Source organism: Sinocyclocheilus rhinocerous, unplaced genomic scaffold (assembly GCF_001515625.1).
Source record: "Sinocyclocheilus rhinocerous isolate Xijiao unplaced genomic scaffold, SAMN03320098_v1.1 scaffold99, whole genome shotgun sequence".
Lineage (NCBI taxonomy): Eukaryota > Metazoa > Chordata > Actinopteri > Cypriniformes > Cyprinidae > Sinocyclocheilus > Sinocyclocheilus rhinocerous.
In genome coordinates, this window is record NW_015670981.1 from 725,382 (window position 1) to 742,266 (window position 16,885).

General features: G+C 34.6%; 1 protein-coding gene and 1 pseudogene across 1 annotated transcript in view; both read left to right on the forward strand.

Moving 5' to 3' along the window:
- Positions 1 to 12,320, forward strand: part of LOC107734503 (potassium voltage-gated channel subfamily D member 1) — a 78,921-nt gene extending 66,601 nt beyond the window's left edge. Inside the window, exons 4-7 of the mRNA XM_016546474.1 lie at positions 4,332 to 4,370; positions 4,488 to 4,726; positions 5,677 to 6,916; positions 12,310 to 12,320. Coding sequence (XP_016401960.1) covers positions 4,332 to 4,370; positions 4,488 to 4,726; positions 5,677 to 5,881 — 483 coding nt within the window. The 3' untranslated portion in view covers positions 5,882 to 6,916; positions 12,310 to 12,320. The remainder of the gene's footprint in view (positions 1 to 4,331; positions 4,371 to 4,487; positions 4,727 to 5,676; positions 6,917 to 12,309) is intronic.
- Positions 12,321 to 14,681: 2,361 nt separating this feature from the next.
- LOC107734504 (scavenger receptor cysteine-rich type 1 protein M160-like) overlaps positions 14,682 to 16,885 on the forward strand; it is an 8,665-nt pseudogene continuing 6,461 nt past the window's right edge.

Sequence of the window (16,885 nt, forward strand, 5' to 3'; positions counted from 1 at the left end):
ATATATATTTAGTTTTAGTTTACTATATTAACCCTGTTGTAAAGATTTACCAAATTGTCTTAATCAGTATCTACTCAGTATCTTTTAATATATAAATATGAAGATATATTTACTTATTAAACACTTTTAACAACTTTTTAACCATTTTTAACTATTTAAAAGTTTAACCATTGCTTTCAGAAAATATATGAAAATTTTGTGAGATTAATGCTTTAATAAACCAAGACCTGGGTTATGAATCTTTATATTAAAGATAATGATTTATTATTATTATTATTAGTAGTAGTAGTAGTATTGTTGTTATTATTATTATTATTATTATTATTACCAATAATAATGCAGAATAATCTCTTTTCTGGACTGGCTTGTTTTAGTCCAGATTAAAATGCAAAAATGCTTAAGTATAAAAAATGTATGACTAAAAATATGGCGTATTTAAGTATTTGGTGTTATTTGATAAAGTGAATTAAAAGAAAAAGGAAAAAGGGAATATAAATTTGAGCTGGCACAGTGCTGCTTTGTGTACAGGGGTAACCATGGTAATGGCTGTATTTCTGCTGTTCCTCAAGTGCTACCTCCTGTCAAAGAATGAACTTGCATTTTTATTCAGCCCGTCTGCTGCTTTTGTTCAGATCGAAGAGAAAATCTGATGAACTTTTACATGGCAAACGCGCAGTGTTGTAAAACTTAACTGGTCGATGGAAAATAAGCTAATGTGCGCTCTAAAAATCTAAACCATTCGGATAATAAGATATCTATATAATTATTCACATATTTTGAAGTGCCCACGGTAACAATACTGTTCATGTTCATTACTGTTGTTACATTGGCACAGCGCGTCTTCAAAGAACTCGCAAAATGCCGAATTAAACAGATAAGACACGATCCAGCAACCGCCATTTCAATTTTCAAAATGCACCCTTATCTTGCTCACTTTCTTTTAATAATAATAATAATACGTTTTATTTATATAGCGCCTTTCCAGAGCTCAAGGACACTTTACAATAAACATCAGAAATGTGCGGATAACATCAACAAACAATCAAACAATAATACAGAAAGTAAAGTAAAGAGAACATCAGACATCCAGAGAGTAATATATGGATAAGACAACATAAAACAGAATAAAAAGAAGTCAACTTAAGAAAGGTAACATTGTGAAAACAAATGAGTTTTGAGCAGCGATTTAAATTCAGACAGGTTATTGGCAAGACAGAGCGATCTGGGAAGAGAGTTCCATAATTTAGGGGCAACAACACTAAATGATCTTTTTTATTATTATTTTTTATCTTTTTCCACTTCTCTGCACCAGTTGTATAGTGCCACCTCTTCATTATCAAACACACACTACTGATACATGGAAACTTCATCAAAGTTATTATTACCAAGCATTACTGTCTGAACTCTGACATGGGGCCCCCTGGTAGCCACGGGGCCCTATGCAACAGCTTATAAAGCTTATCAGGTAAGGATTCAAAGCGAGAGAGAGAGAGAGATTCAATCTGCGTCTTTACTAATGCAGCAGGTAGAGTTCACCGGAATCTTCTCAGGTTGTGAAAGCCACAATAATCCAATATTTACAATCCCCGAGTGAGGGGGTATTTTTTTCAGCGTGGATCTATAAAGCCATTACTAACAGGCCTGCAGTGCTATTTATAAGCCAGGCGAAGGCTTTTTTCAACTCTTCAGCCTATTCTGGCTTTGAATTTCTACTTAGGTCTTGCTTTTGTGTCTGCACACTGTCATTCAGCACTCAAGAGTCTGTGCGAGTCTTGACCTTTGATGAAAGGTCATTAGCAAATGTTTATGTGATTTATGTATGATTTACCTGTTATAAATTATCAATTATACTTGCCTTAGTAAGTGGCACTGAATTTAATAGTGCATTTTCAATAATAATAATAATAATGTGCGGACTGAAATGTTCAAAGGATTTTCAAATAAAATTATAGATCAAAATAACCCCTCATGCAAAATACAGTATTTTATTTAGTTTTGCTTAATAAGTATAATTATTATTATTAACAATAATTGATATAAAGTTTATAAATATAATAATAATAATAAAGTACAATTTATTATGATTATTATTAGTAGTATTATTAATCATAATTATACTTGCATTATTAAGGACCACTAAATATAGTATTATATTTTCTTTTTTATTAATAATAATACATTTTAAATAGCATTGAGTATTAAACGTAATCCTGTATTTATGTAACTCATCCATTTGACTTTAACCAGTAAGCAACCACTTATCAACAACCAAGCAACTACCCTGAAAGTTCCAGCATTGTCATCATCATTAAAAAAAGTATTTTTAAAAAGTTTGTGTTATGATTTGCAAAAGCCAGTGTGACCTGCTAGATTTCTTGATCTTATCTAACCCTGGAGCTTTTAGAATCCTGCATTTTAACTGCCTGCATAGATGCTAATCATGGTAGTTTTGCCATCCAATGGCTGTATCTCTTGTCTCCACTGAGAAAATTCTGTCGTTAATGTGACGTCCCTATCAGCGCTTTTTTAACAATGGAATTGTCAGTGATTTATGGTTTAATACCCTCTGAGGTTCCTCCGCAGGGAGGCAAATATCTTTTCCTGATGGAGTGTTCGGGAAGAGAGTATTGCTGCCTGTGGATTTGACTGAAATGTATTTATTTGGGATTTATTGCTGACGTACCTGCGATTGGGTGGCAGAGAGATTCACTTTGGGTTCCTCTGTCAAACAGGAAATAGATTAAGACAAATTGAGATTCTTTAATTTTCTTATTTCACACCGCACCGAAGGACGTATCGCATTTGGCATGTTGCTCTCTCACTTGTTGTTGTGAGTCAAGATAACATAGTGGATCCTTTATTGAAACAGCTCTCTAGAATTTGTTTGCTCACACACTTGTGCTTTGGGGCATTTTTAAATGTAGTTCCCGTGTTGGATTATATGGGAGTGAAATGCTTTGTATTATGTTCCTGGTTGTCTCAGTTCCAGATCCGTTCTGCTGGGCCACAAAAGGATTGAGACGTTTTAGTTTTTCCATCTAAGAAGGGGAATTGCTTTTTGCTCCCACTCGCGTCCTACATGATCAAACTTTCTCAAATGTGTTCGGCGGTGTAGCTGCGTCATGCCATAGTTGCCCAAGTACTTGGGACTTTTAGTTTAGCAAAAACAAACCTAATTGTGCTTAGCTCCAGTTATTGGTGATCTTATCTGCCCCGGCTCCCTCAGTCATCCTTGGTTTCGGCTGACGGGGCATTTCTTGCGTAGCAGACAGAGCTGTTCTTGCTCCTTCCTGGCTGTCAGAGTCACTCCGAACGACCGTCCTCTCTCTTCTCGATAAGATCGGCTCCGATGGGCTGCTTCTAGATGGCGGCCGGAATGGCGATAAACCACCTTGACTTGAGCTACAAAGAGCTCAGGGGCCAGATGGTATCGGGAAGCATAAAAGGCAGACGCTGGGACTGTTTCTTGAGAGGCTTGTTCTTCGGGACACGACATCCTCGCTTGTGATCGTTTTACAACGAGAGGTTAAAGAGGTTACCGGATACGTGCACGTGGCATCAAGGACAGCGGTCTGTCTCGAGAGGTAGTTACATGGTGAAATAAGGTCAAATCACAGGTGACATCAGGGCAATGACGCTTTTAACCCTCAGTGAGCCAGTGCGATGTTGAAAGCAGTTAAATAATGTATTTTTTCCAGTAATTATGGGATAAAACTACACAGAACAGCAGCACACATTCTGAAATGTATCATAGCAACAAGTTTGGCAGGAACAGAGTTTGAATCTCCCAGCATGCCAAAGTCACACAACATGGTCACTGCATACTCACTACATTGCTGACTGTTTTGGATCATATTTAGCAGTCTTTCATGTACATATTTTATCTGTATTTTTAAAAAAAATTTTTTTACTGTAGTTAATGGAAAATAGCAACTTTTTTTCTCAATGAAATTGTGGTGGTTTCACATCTAGTTTAAAAACCACTAAAATTGGAAATTAGAGAGAAAGAGAGAGAAATTTACAGCTATATATCTGTATATAAAATTACCAATAAGACACACACACACACACACACACACACACCCACACACACACACACACACACACACATATATATACACCATTCAAAAGTTTGTAGCCAACAAGATTTTTCTTTAAGAAATTAATACTTTTATTCAGCAATGATGCATTCAGTTGATAGAAATTATAAAACAAAAAAAAGACAGTAAATATACTTATATATATTTAAATTGAATACAGAATACAATTTAAACAGTTATTGTATATTGTAATATGTTACAATATTACAGTTTTTATTATACATTTTATATATACACAATCACCTGCTGCATTGTCTGGAAAAGACAACAGTAAGTACAGCTCAGTCTGTTACTGGACACAAATTATGTTCAGAATATCCTACATGCTCCTTCAAGATCATGATCCAGAAAGTTTCGTGAAGCATTTCCTCCTGTAATGTCCAACAGAATCATGAGTTCACAGACGAGCTGACGTTCAGTGAGATGTGTATGACCGAGTCAGTGGGCTATCGTACCAGTCGCAGCACCTCCATCTCCAGCCAGCAGGGGGAGTTGACGTCCTGCTGCCCACGCAGGGCCAAGAGAAGAGCCATCCGCCTCGCCAACTCCACCGCATCCGTCAGCCGGGACAGCGTACAGGAGCTGGACACTCTGCAAGTGCACAAAACCTCTGCTGGACCCCAAAGGTCCGACATCACACAGACCCTGATGATAAATGTCATTATTCACTCTAAAATCAATTTGCATAAAGAAAAGGAAATGTATTATTAGAGCCATTATGATTTTTTTGATAATTTTTTATTACAATTAAATTATTAAAAAAGTTCTTACTACTGTAATAGAACATAGAAAATTAATCAGTCCAGACTCAATTATGTTTTTACTAATGCTACTATAATTTATAATTCCAATCATTTATAGTGATTTATCCTTCATATATAATTATATAAATACATAATTATGAAATAAATATACAATCATTTAGATTATGAAATAATAAAAAATAATTAGAAATAAATAATTATTTCATAGAAATGTATTATATACACACACACCATTATGAAGTAGTTGTATAATAATTTATATTGATTTATATATAATTTATAATTATATAAATATATAATTATTAAATATATAATCATTTATAATATGTATATATAATTTTATTATTTCATAATTATATATTTTAAATAATTATAAATAATCATTTCATTCATATAGTAATAAATAAATATGAGATTTGTTTTGAATTCATGTTTTATGCAAAATAGTTAATTCCTTTTCTATTATGACAATATTTCAAGACTTTTTTCTTAAGATTTCTAAAACTTGTAAAGATGATAATAATTTTTTTTTTGTCATAGAACATAGTTTATGTAATAATGAAGTTGGCGATACTTAATACAAAATTAATATTAAATTCTGAAATACAAGCTTGTTAGACTAATATTACTGCTTTTTAGTAATTTTTCTACAATTTTTATGCAAATGACTACAACAAAAATTGTGGCTGAAAAATAACTTCTGTAACAATTAAGATGATATCCCACCTAACCTATAACTTTTTTTCTTGTGAATGTATGTACTCGTGTGTGTGTGTGTGTGTGTGTGTGTGTGCGCGCGCGCATCCAAACAGCCGCTCCAGTCTCAACGCCCGGACTGAAGATTTGAAGCTAAACTGTGAGGATAGGGATTTCACAGCGGCTATAATCAGTATACCCACCCCACCCGCCAACACCCCTGACGACAGTCTGCCACCCTCTCCTGCCATTCCTGGAATCTTACGCAACTCTCGCACTAGCTCCTACATCCATGAGACAGTGAAGATCTCTTCCTTGTAACCGCCACAAGCACACAAGCATCCCCCTATTGCACAACGGAAAGAAAGTGCTGGGGGCTTCTCCCAGGAAAGATCGCAAATGCCACAGAAAAGACAAAGTGCATCTCGTAACGAATCTGCTTCATTCCAAAATCGACAATTTGATGTGGACTCGCATGAGCTGACATGTTTTTGGTGACCCCGGACAATTCACTCAGACTGATCGTCCGCGCTTGGGGGAGATTGAAAAGATGAACTCAGTCGCATTTTACGATAAGTCAGCAGTTATAATGGCACAGAAGGCCTTTTACTTTTAAAGATATGCAATGTTTCAACAAGCAGGAATTATGCCTATACGTCCACTGCGTAATACAGTTGCAGGAGAGATTACAAATGTGGAAATGATCATAAAGTACATCGATATATTGAACCCGTAGATCTTTGCAGGGACAAATACAATTACACAAACGATGGCCGAGATAAAGGAGGTGGTGTATATCTATCAATATTTTGTATCATACGCCTTTAGATCACATGCATCTTTAAAACCCCACAAAAAAAGACCCAAACATGCATGTTGTTGTATAGTAGATGCCATGGCAGAGAATGGAGCCGCCAACATGCTACTCTCACATACTTTTGCATGGTACTTCTTTTACCTCCGTTTCGTTTGTCCTGTTTTCTTTCTTGACACTGATGAAAAAAAGATTATATTTACAGAGTATTAATGATCAAACGTGCTGCACCAGATGTGCACATTAGAAAAAAAGAACGATAAACGTTTAAAAAAACAACAACATTCAGGCATGTTCTTTGCAAAAATCAGAGGTCGGACTAGTGCGGCGATGTGTGTGTGTGTGATGGGTGACTGGGAAGGACTTGTGTTATTTGATCACAGATATGCATGGATACCGTTGTAGGTATTTTTATGTGTTTTCTCCCATGGGAAAATTAAAGGTTTCTATAGCATTTTAAAGCAAAAGGAGGGTGTTTACCACTGTCATAGAGTTTTACTGCAGTAATTAGAGTCACTTCAACTTATTTTTCATTTTGCATAGTAATTAAGTGTAACCTAGCTAGCTATTTTTATACAATAGCTTATGCATCAAACACGACCAGTGAACCATTTCTCTAATTTGTTTTAAAGCTCATCTGTTAATGTTTATTTAAAAATCATAAGCAGCAACGAGACAGGCAATAATAGTGTAATTATTTTTTACTACAGAACAGAAGTGAAAGATACAATTATATATGGAAATTAGTACAAAAAAGGAGGAATGCAAATTTGCACTTGACTGTGATGAAAAATATATTTGTTACTCTGTTTACAAGCATTGTTCCTAAGTTATTTTTACGTTCGTTTTGGTTCTGTCTGTTTTTCTCTCTCTCTCTCTCTCCAGCTTCATAAAGCAGAGTGAAGTGGTAAATTTAGTAATTGGTTAGGCACCTGCTCATTTTCGGGAAGGGGTGTTGGATGAAACGGCTCCCTGTAGGAGATTAAAGAGTTAGATATCAAAAGCACAGAGGTGTAAAGTCTATTCCACAAATAAAGTGAACAGAACTCAGAAAACACTGTGTCTGTCGGCTCTCAATCACATCTAAACATATGCTTCAGTTATTTTGTTTGATATGTGTCATTATTTAATATCAACAGTGGCCCCAAAAATGTCTGAATGTCATCAGTTTACGGTCTTTTCTTCAAATGTGCTGACACCATCTGATATTTTATAGTGCTAATCTTGAACGCAATAGTTCATTTAAAAGTAACTGTACTCTTGTTTTCTCCTGAGGGAGCACTGTGTAATTGGCTATCAATTTGCATAACGTAAGAATTTGCCATTAAATCATAATAATTTAGCTGAGCGTAATTACCCACACCCCAGCCAATGATTTACTGTTAAGTCAACATGAAATAGCATTTAACACCCATTTAACTTATGACTTATATGATATTTCAGAGAGGAACAGAATATTCCAATGCTGAAAATAAGTAGGGCGAGGCTTGATTTTATCTTCTGGGAATTAATGAATGAAATGTGGTGAGGAAATGGAAGATGTTTTTCTGTTGACTTTAGAGTTGCGATGAAACTTAAGTATCAAAATATCTTTTCTTCCGTATTGTGATGTACATCCGAGTGTAATGGATTATTGGAAAAGAAAAATGAAGGGTGGGGACTTAGTTCTTTGCATCGGTTGTTGATTGGATTTTGAGATGTAGGCATTGCACTCAAAAATGGACACAGATGAACATGACTTTGCAGGGGCAGGATTTAAACTGACCAAATGATTGGAGTCGCCCCCATAATGGACCCTTTTCACAGACTGTGATAATGCGTTTCAACGGTCATCACCATCGTAAATCGTGCAAAAAAAGTTTTTTTTATATTTAATTTTCTTTTTAAAATGTATTATATTTAAACACTATACCTCGTATTATATTGCCTTTGCATCAAATTACCAAAAAAAAAAGAAATTGGTTAAGGTTGCTGTGAAGACTGACGGTAAATTTGACATTGTTCTCCCTTCTTATTCTATTTGAGCAAATTGGAACGCTAAAAAAAAAAAAAAAGAACCCAGCTATGACAACTTCCGCTTCTGAGAAACCCGGAAATATGAAAGGGGTCCATTAGAAATGGCCAAATCGTCCCTCCCAATATTTGAAATTCTTGCACCGCTCTGCTGCACTCCATTATTCACTGTGCGTTCTGTTCGTTGTCAGGATGACAAAAAGGTTTAAAAGTTAAATTTTTAGGCTGCTCTGCCTCGGCGGTCTGATGCCGCTCTCGAGACAAGGTCGCAAGTGGGAACATCCGAGTTGAAATGTTGATTTGTACTGACGTCACGTTAGAAATTACAGTGGATTGTGTCTGCAAGTAGGAATGTTTGGAGAAAGTGTGTCTGCCATACGTCTGGAGAGTTTTTTTTTTTTTTTACCATAATGTGTTTTAAGTTTGCATTTTGTATATCGTAATGTTCGTTTATTCTATTTTTTAGATTGATGGAATGTGGCAAAGGCTGAGTTCACTGGGATGGCATAAGCAGGCCAACTTTGGAAGGCTTTAATTTGTCTGAGATGTATATGTGTGTGTTTAAGTTCAAGATTTCTGTTCTTCATCTATGTCATGCCTTCTCCATATTTGCGAATAAAACTTCAACACAAAATCATTGGCTTTTTATTAAAAATGAATCCGCAATCATGACTCATTTTTCATGGTCTTATTTTGGCTCCTCAAGAATTATCATAAAAATTTAAATATTTTAATTGTTGGAGTAAGCTTCTAGATTAGAACATGTATTTCATGTTGAATGTACAGCAGGTTTGCTTATTTTAAAACTTGATTGATTATTTTAGCCAAGTATCATTCAAAGCTTGTAGGACTAAACCATTATGAAACTACTGCAGGGTTTACCGTTTAAACTTGATTTATACCATTATTATTTTTTTTATTAAATAAAAGGAATACATTCATGCATTAATGTATGCATGTAAAAAAATATATGGTTATACATTTATTTTTGTGATTTAATACTAATGTCTGCTTGAAATTATGTAGGCTGCAATAAGGAATTGCACAAAATTTGCTAAAAGATCTCAGCTGGAACTTTATTATACCTGTCAGCACACACACACACACATATACATACTGTATATATTTATATTAACTGTACACTTCTGTAAATTCATTTGTAAACTGTAAACTCCTCAAATATAATTGAATGATGCTTCAAGATAAAAAAAAAAAAAAAGATCATGTTCACCCATTTATTATATCCCTTTGCACATATATTGTTTGCCCTGAATGTGCATTTTACACTATTTTTGTATCCATTATATATCCAAGTTTGTATAGTATACATGAAGTATTTATACTCATTTTAACTTGAACTTCAGACAGACAGAGCAATGAGGGTGATAAAGTGAACACAGAGATTATCTGACCCCCTCACCAACCTTAATTATTTTAAATGATCTGGGTTATCTGATAACGTTCGGGGTTCAGACACACTCTCCCTGTTTAAATCTAGATTAAAGACACATCTCTTTGGCCAAGCATTCAAATAATGCATCTCATAATCTTGTACTGCAGTTATATCTGATCAAATGCACATTTTTATTCTTTAGCTTGGGTTAAACAAATCAGTTTTGCTTGGTTGGAACAGCAGCTACGCTAATCATGTCTCTATTTGTTTCTCTGTTTCTGCCACGGGATTGACATCCCATTTACACAAGCTTCAGTCCGGATCCAGAACACCTGAGAAGAGATAATGCCAACCCCTCAGAGGACCTCAGATGATGCCAACCCCGAAACAACATAAAATCGTTTTAATAAGTAAAGATTCTGAAAGTATTGAAGGAGATCCAATAATAATTGAATATATATTTACAGTAGTAACAACAAATTATATTTTATTATATGATATGATTAATATCATGTTTTTAAATATGATGGTTTCATTCTAAACATGGTGATTATCTCTAATATGGACACCCAACATAATATATGATATTTACCATCTGAATCTGACCATGTCATGTCAACAAATGGAAAAGTCAGCCATCTATTAATTATCATGTTAATTACTGTGCCTTTTAGCCCCAACATCAGGGGCTCTTTTTACCCCAAATACCATACTTTGAAATATTCTTTCGTTATTTAAAAACTGTTGCTTTAATTACCTTAAACAAAACTGAAAATTGTTAAGAACACCTTTGTCTCAATATATATGCATTAATTTTAGCTATTCTAATTTGCTACTTAAATCTACAACATTTTAAAAAACATAAAAGATTAAGTAAGCGCAGAATCAACTTTGCGCTGCTGTGTGCCATAGCGTCAAGGATCAGACAAATATACACTTGCATCTTGAAAAGCAGATGGTTTGGAAAGTGCTAAGCTACGTTTTTGTGCCATCTAGTGGCTTAGATGAAAATAAAATCAAAGGCGCCTTTTACCCCGGGGGGCCTTTAGCACCGTTGTACCCTATGTAGTAGGTTCTCTGCATTTATCCCATCCAAAGTGCACACACACAGCAGTGAACACACACACACCGTGAACACACCCGCAACCTTTGGGTTACGAGTCCGACTCTCTAACCATTAGGCCACGACTTCCCTTGTGTGATTCATGTAGGCTAATTCCAAACTGAATGAGCGAGATAGTAAACGTTTTGCTTTTCAACATATTAGGCGTACAAATAGGCTAAATGTGCATATTTTAAATATTATTCGCAAACAGTTTGAAATGATTACTTCCCAACTAGAATTAGACGTAGTTTCCTTCACAGTTCTATTTATTTGCTTTATCTTTGATATTAATTAAACATCAATTAACTAACTCATACTGCTGTGTTTACAAATGTTGGCATTATTAACACAAAATAAGATATTTTGAGTAACGGGCAGGTCCAAACTACATTAGACCCCTTTACATTGTATGAAATAAAAAGACATTCGCTGAAACATTTTTCAAAACATCTTCTAGACAGAAGTCGTGCTTGGTTTGGACCGACATGGGGGTAAAAATGACGACAGAATTTTCATTTTGGGGTTAACTATCACTTTAAGTTTCTTGCTGTCAAATTATCTTTTCCTTTTTCCCTCTACATTTTGAGAATCATTTAAGATAACTAATTATCGTTTCATCTTCAGCTCTATAAAATGAACAACCCACAGATCAGCATCTACAGAGAGAAGCCACAGCAGGGTCTCTCTGTCTATTTCCCCTCTCACCTTCTCGCTTCTCATTTTCTCTCAAGGCTGCTTGCAAGAACACTAAACAGAAATAAACTAAAATAGTACAAAATCACTGTTTTCTTCAGCGTTCATACGTTTGCTATGAATGAGTTGTATGACATGTGAAGGACTTGAAATGTTTAGGCCTACGCAACCCTGACCTCTAGCCGCAGATACAGTAATGGCAGGCCGAGCGCAAGAGAAGAAGATCCGTCTTGATGTTAAAGGAAAAGTTCAGTTCACCCAAAAGTTTATTTGTCATTACTTATCCACACATACTGTATGTAAACTTGTACACATGAGAACCAGTGCCAATTATGCATTTTTTTTAAGGCAAGACACCCCCAGGTGAATAGCGTAAAAAAAGTAACTAATAAATATACCCATTCCCCAGTTGATTGATTACATTAAGAATTGTAAACATTTATTTTTTGTAATGTTATGTTTTCTGAAATGTTATGTTTAAATATGCAAATGAGCTTTATCTAATAAATATGTGCTAAATTGTATACATTTCTAGAACTAAAATTAGGGATCCGATATTCAGTATCGGTATCGGCTCCGATACTGCCATTTTCTGCCGGATCGGGTTTCGGTCATACGAGACCAATCCAAATCCGATATTGTGCGTATACTATTCTGTGTTATTGCTGAAAGGCATAAAAACATTATATAGCACCATCAATTTTTCGTGCACTATTCCAAGTGTTATGAAGCCGTTCCATAGTTTAATGTGAGGTTCAGATGAATATTTAAATCCTTAAATTCAAGTTCATGTGAACTCTTCTCTCCGCTGCGGCCAGTGTTGCCAAGTCCGTGGTTTTCCCGTGGAATTGGGCTACTTTATCACTGTTGCCGCGGGTTGTTTTTCATGTCCGCGGGTTAAAGCGACCCCGATAACGTGATATTTAGCCCCTGGAGTGCGAATTTTACCAGGGGAACCCCGCCAGAAACGTGTATTTTACCCCCCGGAACACGATTTTTAATGGGGAACCTCCCTCGAAATGTGATTGGGCTAGTTTTGGGCTAGTTTTGAGTAGTAATTGGGCGGGTTTGGTTGTGAAAACCTGGCAACCCTGGCTGCGGCTGTCTGTCATCCTCCATGGCATCATATCGCGTTGGGTTACGACAGTCAAGACGATAAAACTCTCTCCAAGATGATTCAATGTTCCTATTATTATACTTGATCTGTAGATAAAGATCAATGGTTTTGCATAAAAGGACTTTATCTTGCTGGAGTTTAGTGCTGTTTCTAAATCATTTTACTTTCTACTGGATGTCTTAGATCACAAAACTCGAGTAGAGAGCATTGTGAATTGTTCTTAAAGGATTAGTTCACTTTCAGATTAAAATTTCCTGATAATTTACTCACCCCCATGTCATCCAAGATGTTCATGTCTTTCTTTCTTCAGTCGAAAATCAATTAAAGTTTTTGAGGAAAACATCCCAGGATTTTTGTCCATATAATGGACTTCAACAGTTACCAAACGGTTGAAAGTCCAAATTACAGTTTCAGTGCAGCTTCAAAGGGCTCTACATGATCCCAGCCTAGAAATAAGGGTCTTATTTAGTGAAACGATCGGTGGGGAAATGTAATGTGGGGTTTGGGTTTTGTTTTTGTGTCATGTTCTCATGTCTTTTATTTTGTAATTGTTTCACCCTGTCAGTGTCATACTTCCCTTGCCCTCATGTATCTCTGCCTTGTGTATGTGTCATGTTCTGATTGGTTGTCTAGGTCATGTGTCTTGTTTCCCATTTGTTTGTTCATGTCATGTGACCCTCTTTGTTTGAATTCGTTACAAATACTTTTGCGCAATGAAAGATTAATAGCCTTTCTTGCTCTGTCCTATCTATCATATGATGCTACCTCTGTGCTATACATTTAAAATAAATCTCTTTTAATTTTATAGTATATATTTATATATAATGTATTTCACAACAATACAAAGAGCAATATTTAACATTTTACCAGATTTAAACCTAAAATTGACTTTTATTTTTCCCCTCTAAATGCTTTTTTCAATAAATGTTTAGATTTTATAAAATTATTGTGCACTTGTGATTTTTCTAACCTAAAAGGTTATCCACCTAGTGATCCACTAACCTAGTATATAATAGTATTTTTGTCATAAATTATGATTATATATGTTTACATTTGTTATTTATCTTTAAAATGAAGTTGTCTATAGTTAGTAGACTGTGTTTAACAGACAAAAGAGTGATGATCAGGTCAACACACAGAGGTATTGAAATTCTACATTGACTTAAAAAAAAAAAAAACTGTGCTGGTCGGCCGATACTCAGAATTTTTGGTATCGGATTGGTTCTGAACAAATGGTATTGGTGAATCCCTAACTAAAATCTGAACAATGGATGAAGCCAGGTTCAAAATTCTTGTTTCATTTTGTTAACATATTGGAGTCAAAGGTTTCTACAGAGGGGATTTTGGATATCTCTTTTTATCACTCCATAAATCAGAAAATACTGTCAACAGCCAGTAAATAAATACATTTTCACAATTTTTTAGAAATAAAATGTTGTATAAAATCAGCAAATTATATATGAACAAACCCTCTGTAAAAACCTTCAGAATATGGACTGGAATAAAACCGTAATGTTTGGTGTATGTAAATGCTGCTGAAGTAGAGATTTTTGGCTCAGTGCAGGAGAAAAATCTCATTTTGAGAAAACAGCCAACAATTGAAATCTACAGATGCAAAGATAAAGTGCTATTAAATAAACACTTTAAAGTGTATTTTAGATATTTTCATTCCACTAGTCTGAAAAATTAGGGTACATTATGAAAATACAAAAAGCCCAAAATCTCAAAGAATAAGAAAAACAGTGTTTTTGCCTGTAGTGTCTCACCTTAAATCTGGATGCGAATGAGATTGCAGAGAGGACAAGATTATCAATAAATAATGGCTTAAATGAAATACAAAGCATATCAAATCAAATGAGGATGAATGGTCTCAGGTGAAGAAAATGAACAGCATGTTGAAAAAAAAAATGATGTGACATCACAGAGCCCTTAAAAGCAGGTACAACATTTGGCCTGTCCCTCTCCTCTGTCCTCCTTTCTGCCATCATGTGGTTCCTGCTCCTGTATTTGCAAATATCAGCTATTCAAGGCAAGTGAAACTGTATTTAATAATTAAAACAAATTCCATATTCTGACCCTGTTTACATGCATTGTGTTCCATTCTGCTGTTAATGGGGCATTTAACAGATGGAATTAATTTATTTGGCACATGTGTGTTTAATGTGGGACCAAACGTAGTCAGAGACAGCTAATGAAAATGCTTATATTTTGCTTTATTTTGTAATTCAGTGCAATATTTTCATTATGTATCATTAATTAATTTATATTGTCAAAAACTTTTGAATGAAAAGTGGAAAAGTAACTTAGTATGTGAATGCAGCTGAAGCTGACATTAATAAAACATGATGATGATGATGATGATGATGACGATATTCTCCAGCTAATTTTCAGATGTTCAAAAGAGCATTTTGTGTATCAAAGGAACAAAAATAAATAAATAAGTGATCATCTATGGCATAATCAATGTAATAAAAATGCTAATCAGTCACCTAGAAATAATATAACTATTCTTTGTTTTAACATCTTCAAATTCCTGTAACTTTATTTAAAAGAAATTAACATTTAAATGAATATATATAATTTTAATATTATTAATCTATAGCTAGTAAATCTTGCCAAAGATCATCATGAAAATGCACTTACTGACCAGTATGTTTTTACAACTAGACTACCTTAAAAAATGCTTTAGTTATTTGAGCAATCTTTGTTTTGGACATGATGCTGTACATGATGTATATATATATATATATATATATATAAATTATTTGATTATTTATTATGATAATCTTCGGGTGCTGTTTAAGAATGCAGTTTTAGTGCATTTTTTTGTGTATGATCATACACACTTATTTATTTATTTATTTAGCTGTTTGATTAGAGCTAGAGCGCTTCTACTATCAAGCACTTGAGAACAATTTGAATGTGTTAAATTAAAAAAGAAATGTGAAATGAATGAACGAACGAACTAATTAATGAATAAATTAATAAATAAAAACTTTATTATTTAAAGTATCTTGAAATATGTCTCCATCTTAATTTATAATGAATTTGCAACTGGACAAAACTAACTAGTTTTGTTTATTTGGTTTTAACACATCCGTACTGTAGCATATAAATACATCTTTCATCCTTTCTTTTTTCCTTGTCTCCTCTAAGTGCATAAATTAACCAATTTAATACTGCAAAATCAGAGCCAGTTGCATTCATTCTTAATGAAAACTGCTGCAGTGATTAATATTAGTACATGATAATGCATCTTTGTGGAATGAAAATGGTAGGGATACATAAATATTTATGCATATTAAAACACATGACATGAGTTTTGAGTACATCTTCAGATGTAGATGATCGGTGCAATAATATTTAATTAACGTTCTAGACATAAAGAGACCAAAACCAAGATCATGCTGTGGTTTGTGTGTCAAGCATATGTTCTTCATAACCCTGTGTGGAAAGGCATGGTTATACCTGTGCTTAACTTACTGATGCTTATGTGTAGCGGGTTTATCTCAGAATCTGAATAAACCTGCAACTCGTCAGAATTTCAGAGCTGAAAACCACGGGCAGATAAGAGGCTGCAGCAGTTTCTGCAGAGTATGTGGCTCATCTGTTCTCAGAACTCAGAGCCACATTTTTCCAATGACCATATAAGGTTAAAAGAGACACCTTGACCCTGTTAATATTATATTATATCTTTTAATTTATAAATATAACTTCTGTACTCTTTACATGCCATTGGATGTTTTTTTGTTTTTATTTAAATTTAAGGTCTGATAAGTGATTTTGAACTGTACTGTACTCATATATTGCATTCAAAAGATGTGTAGCTATTTCAAAATAAATTATTTTTGGTGGAAAAAAAGATTGTTAATTATTAGTAAAACTGGATTGAATGTAATCTTACATTTAATTAATTTACATATTTTTGCAGGTCTCAATGTTTTTTTATGTGGATCTAACAGCCCTTGTATTGTCAGACTCTGTTTCATGTTTCGTGTGTGTCCTGCTCCCCATGTGCCTTCCCATGCCCTTATTTGGTTTGTTTCCTGTTCCTCCCCTGATTAATTAAGTTGATTTCTTCCCAGGTGTTTCCCTTGATGTGTCATGGCTCCCAGGTGTGTCTCGTCATCCCCTCCTCCTGTGTGTGTGTATATAAAGTGTTCCCAGTCCCTAGTTCTCGGTCCGATGTT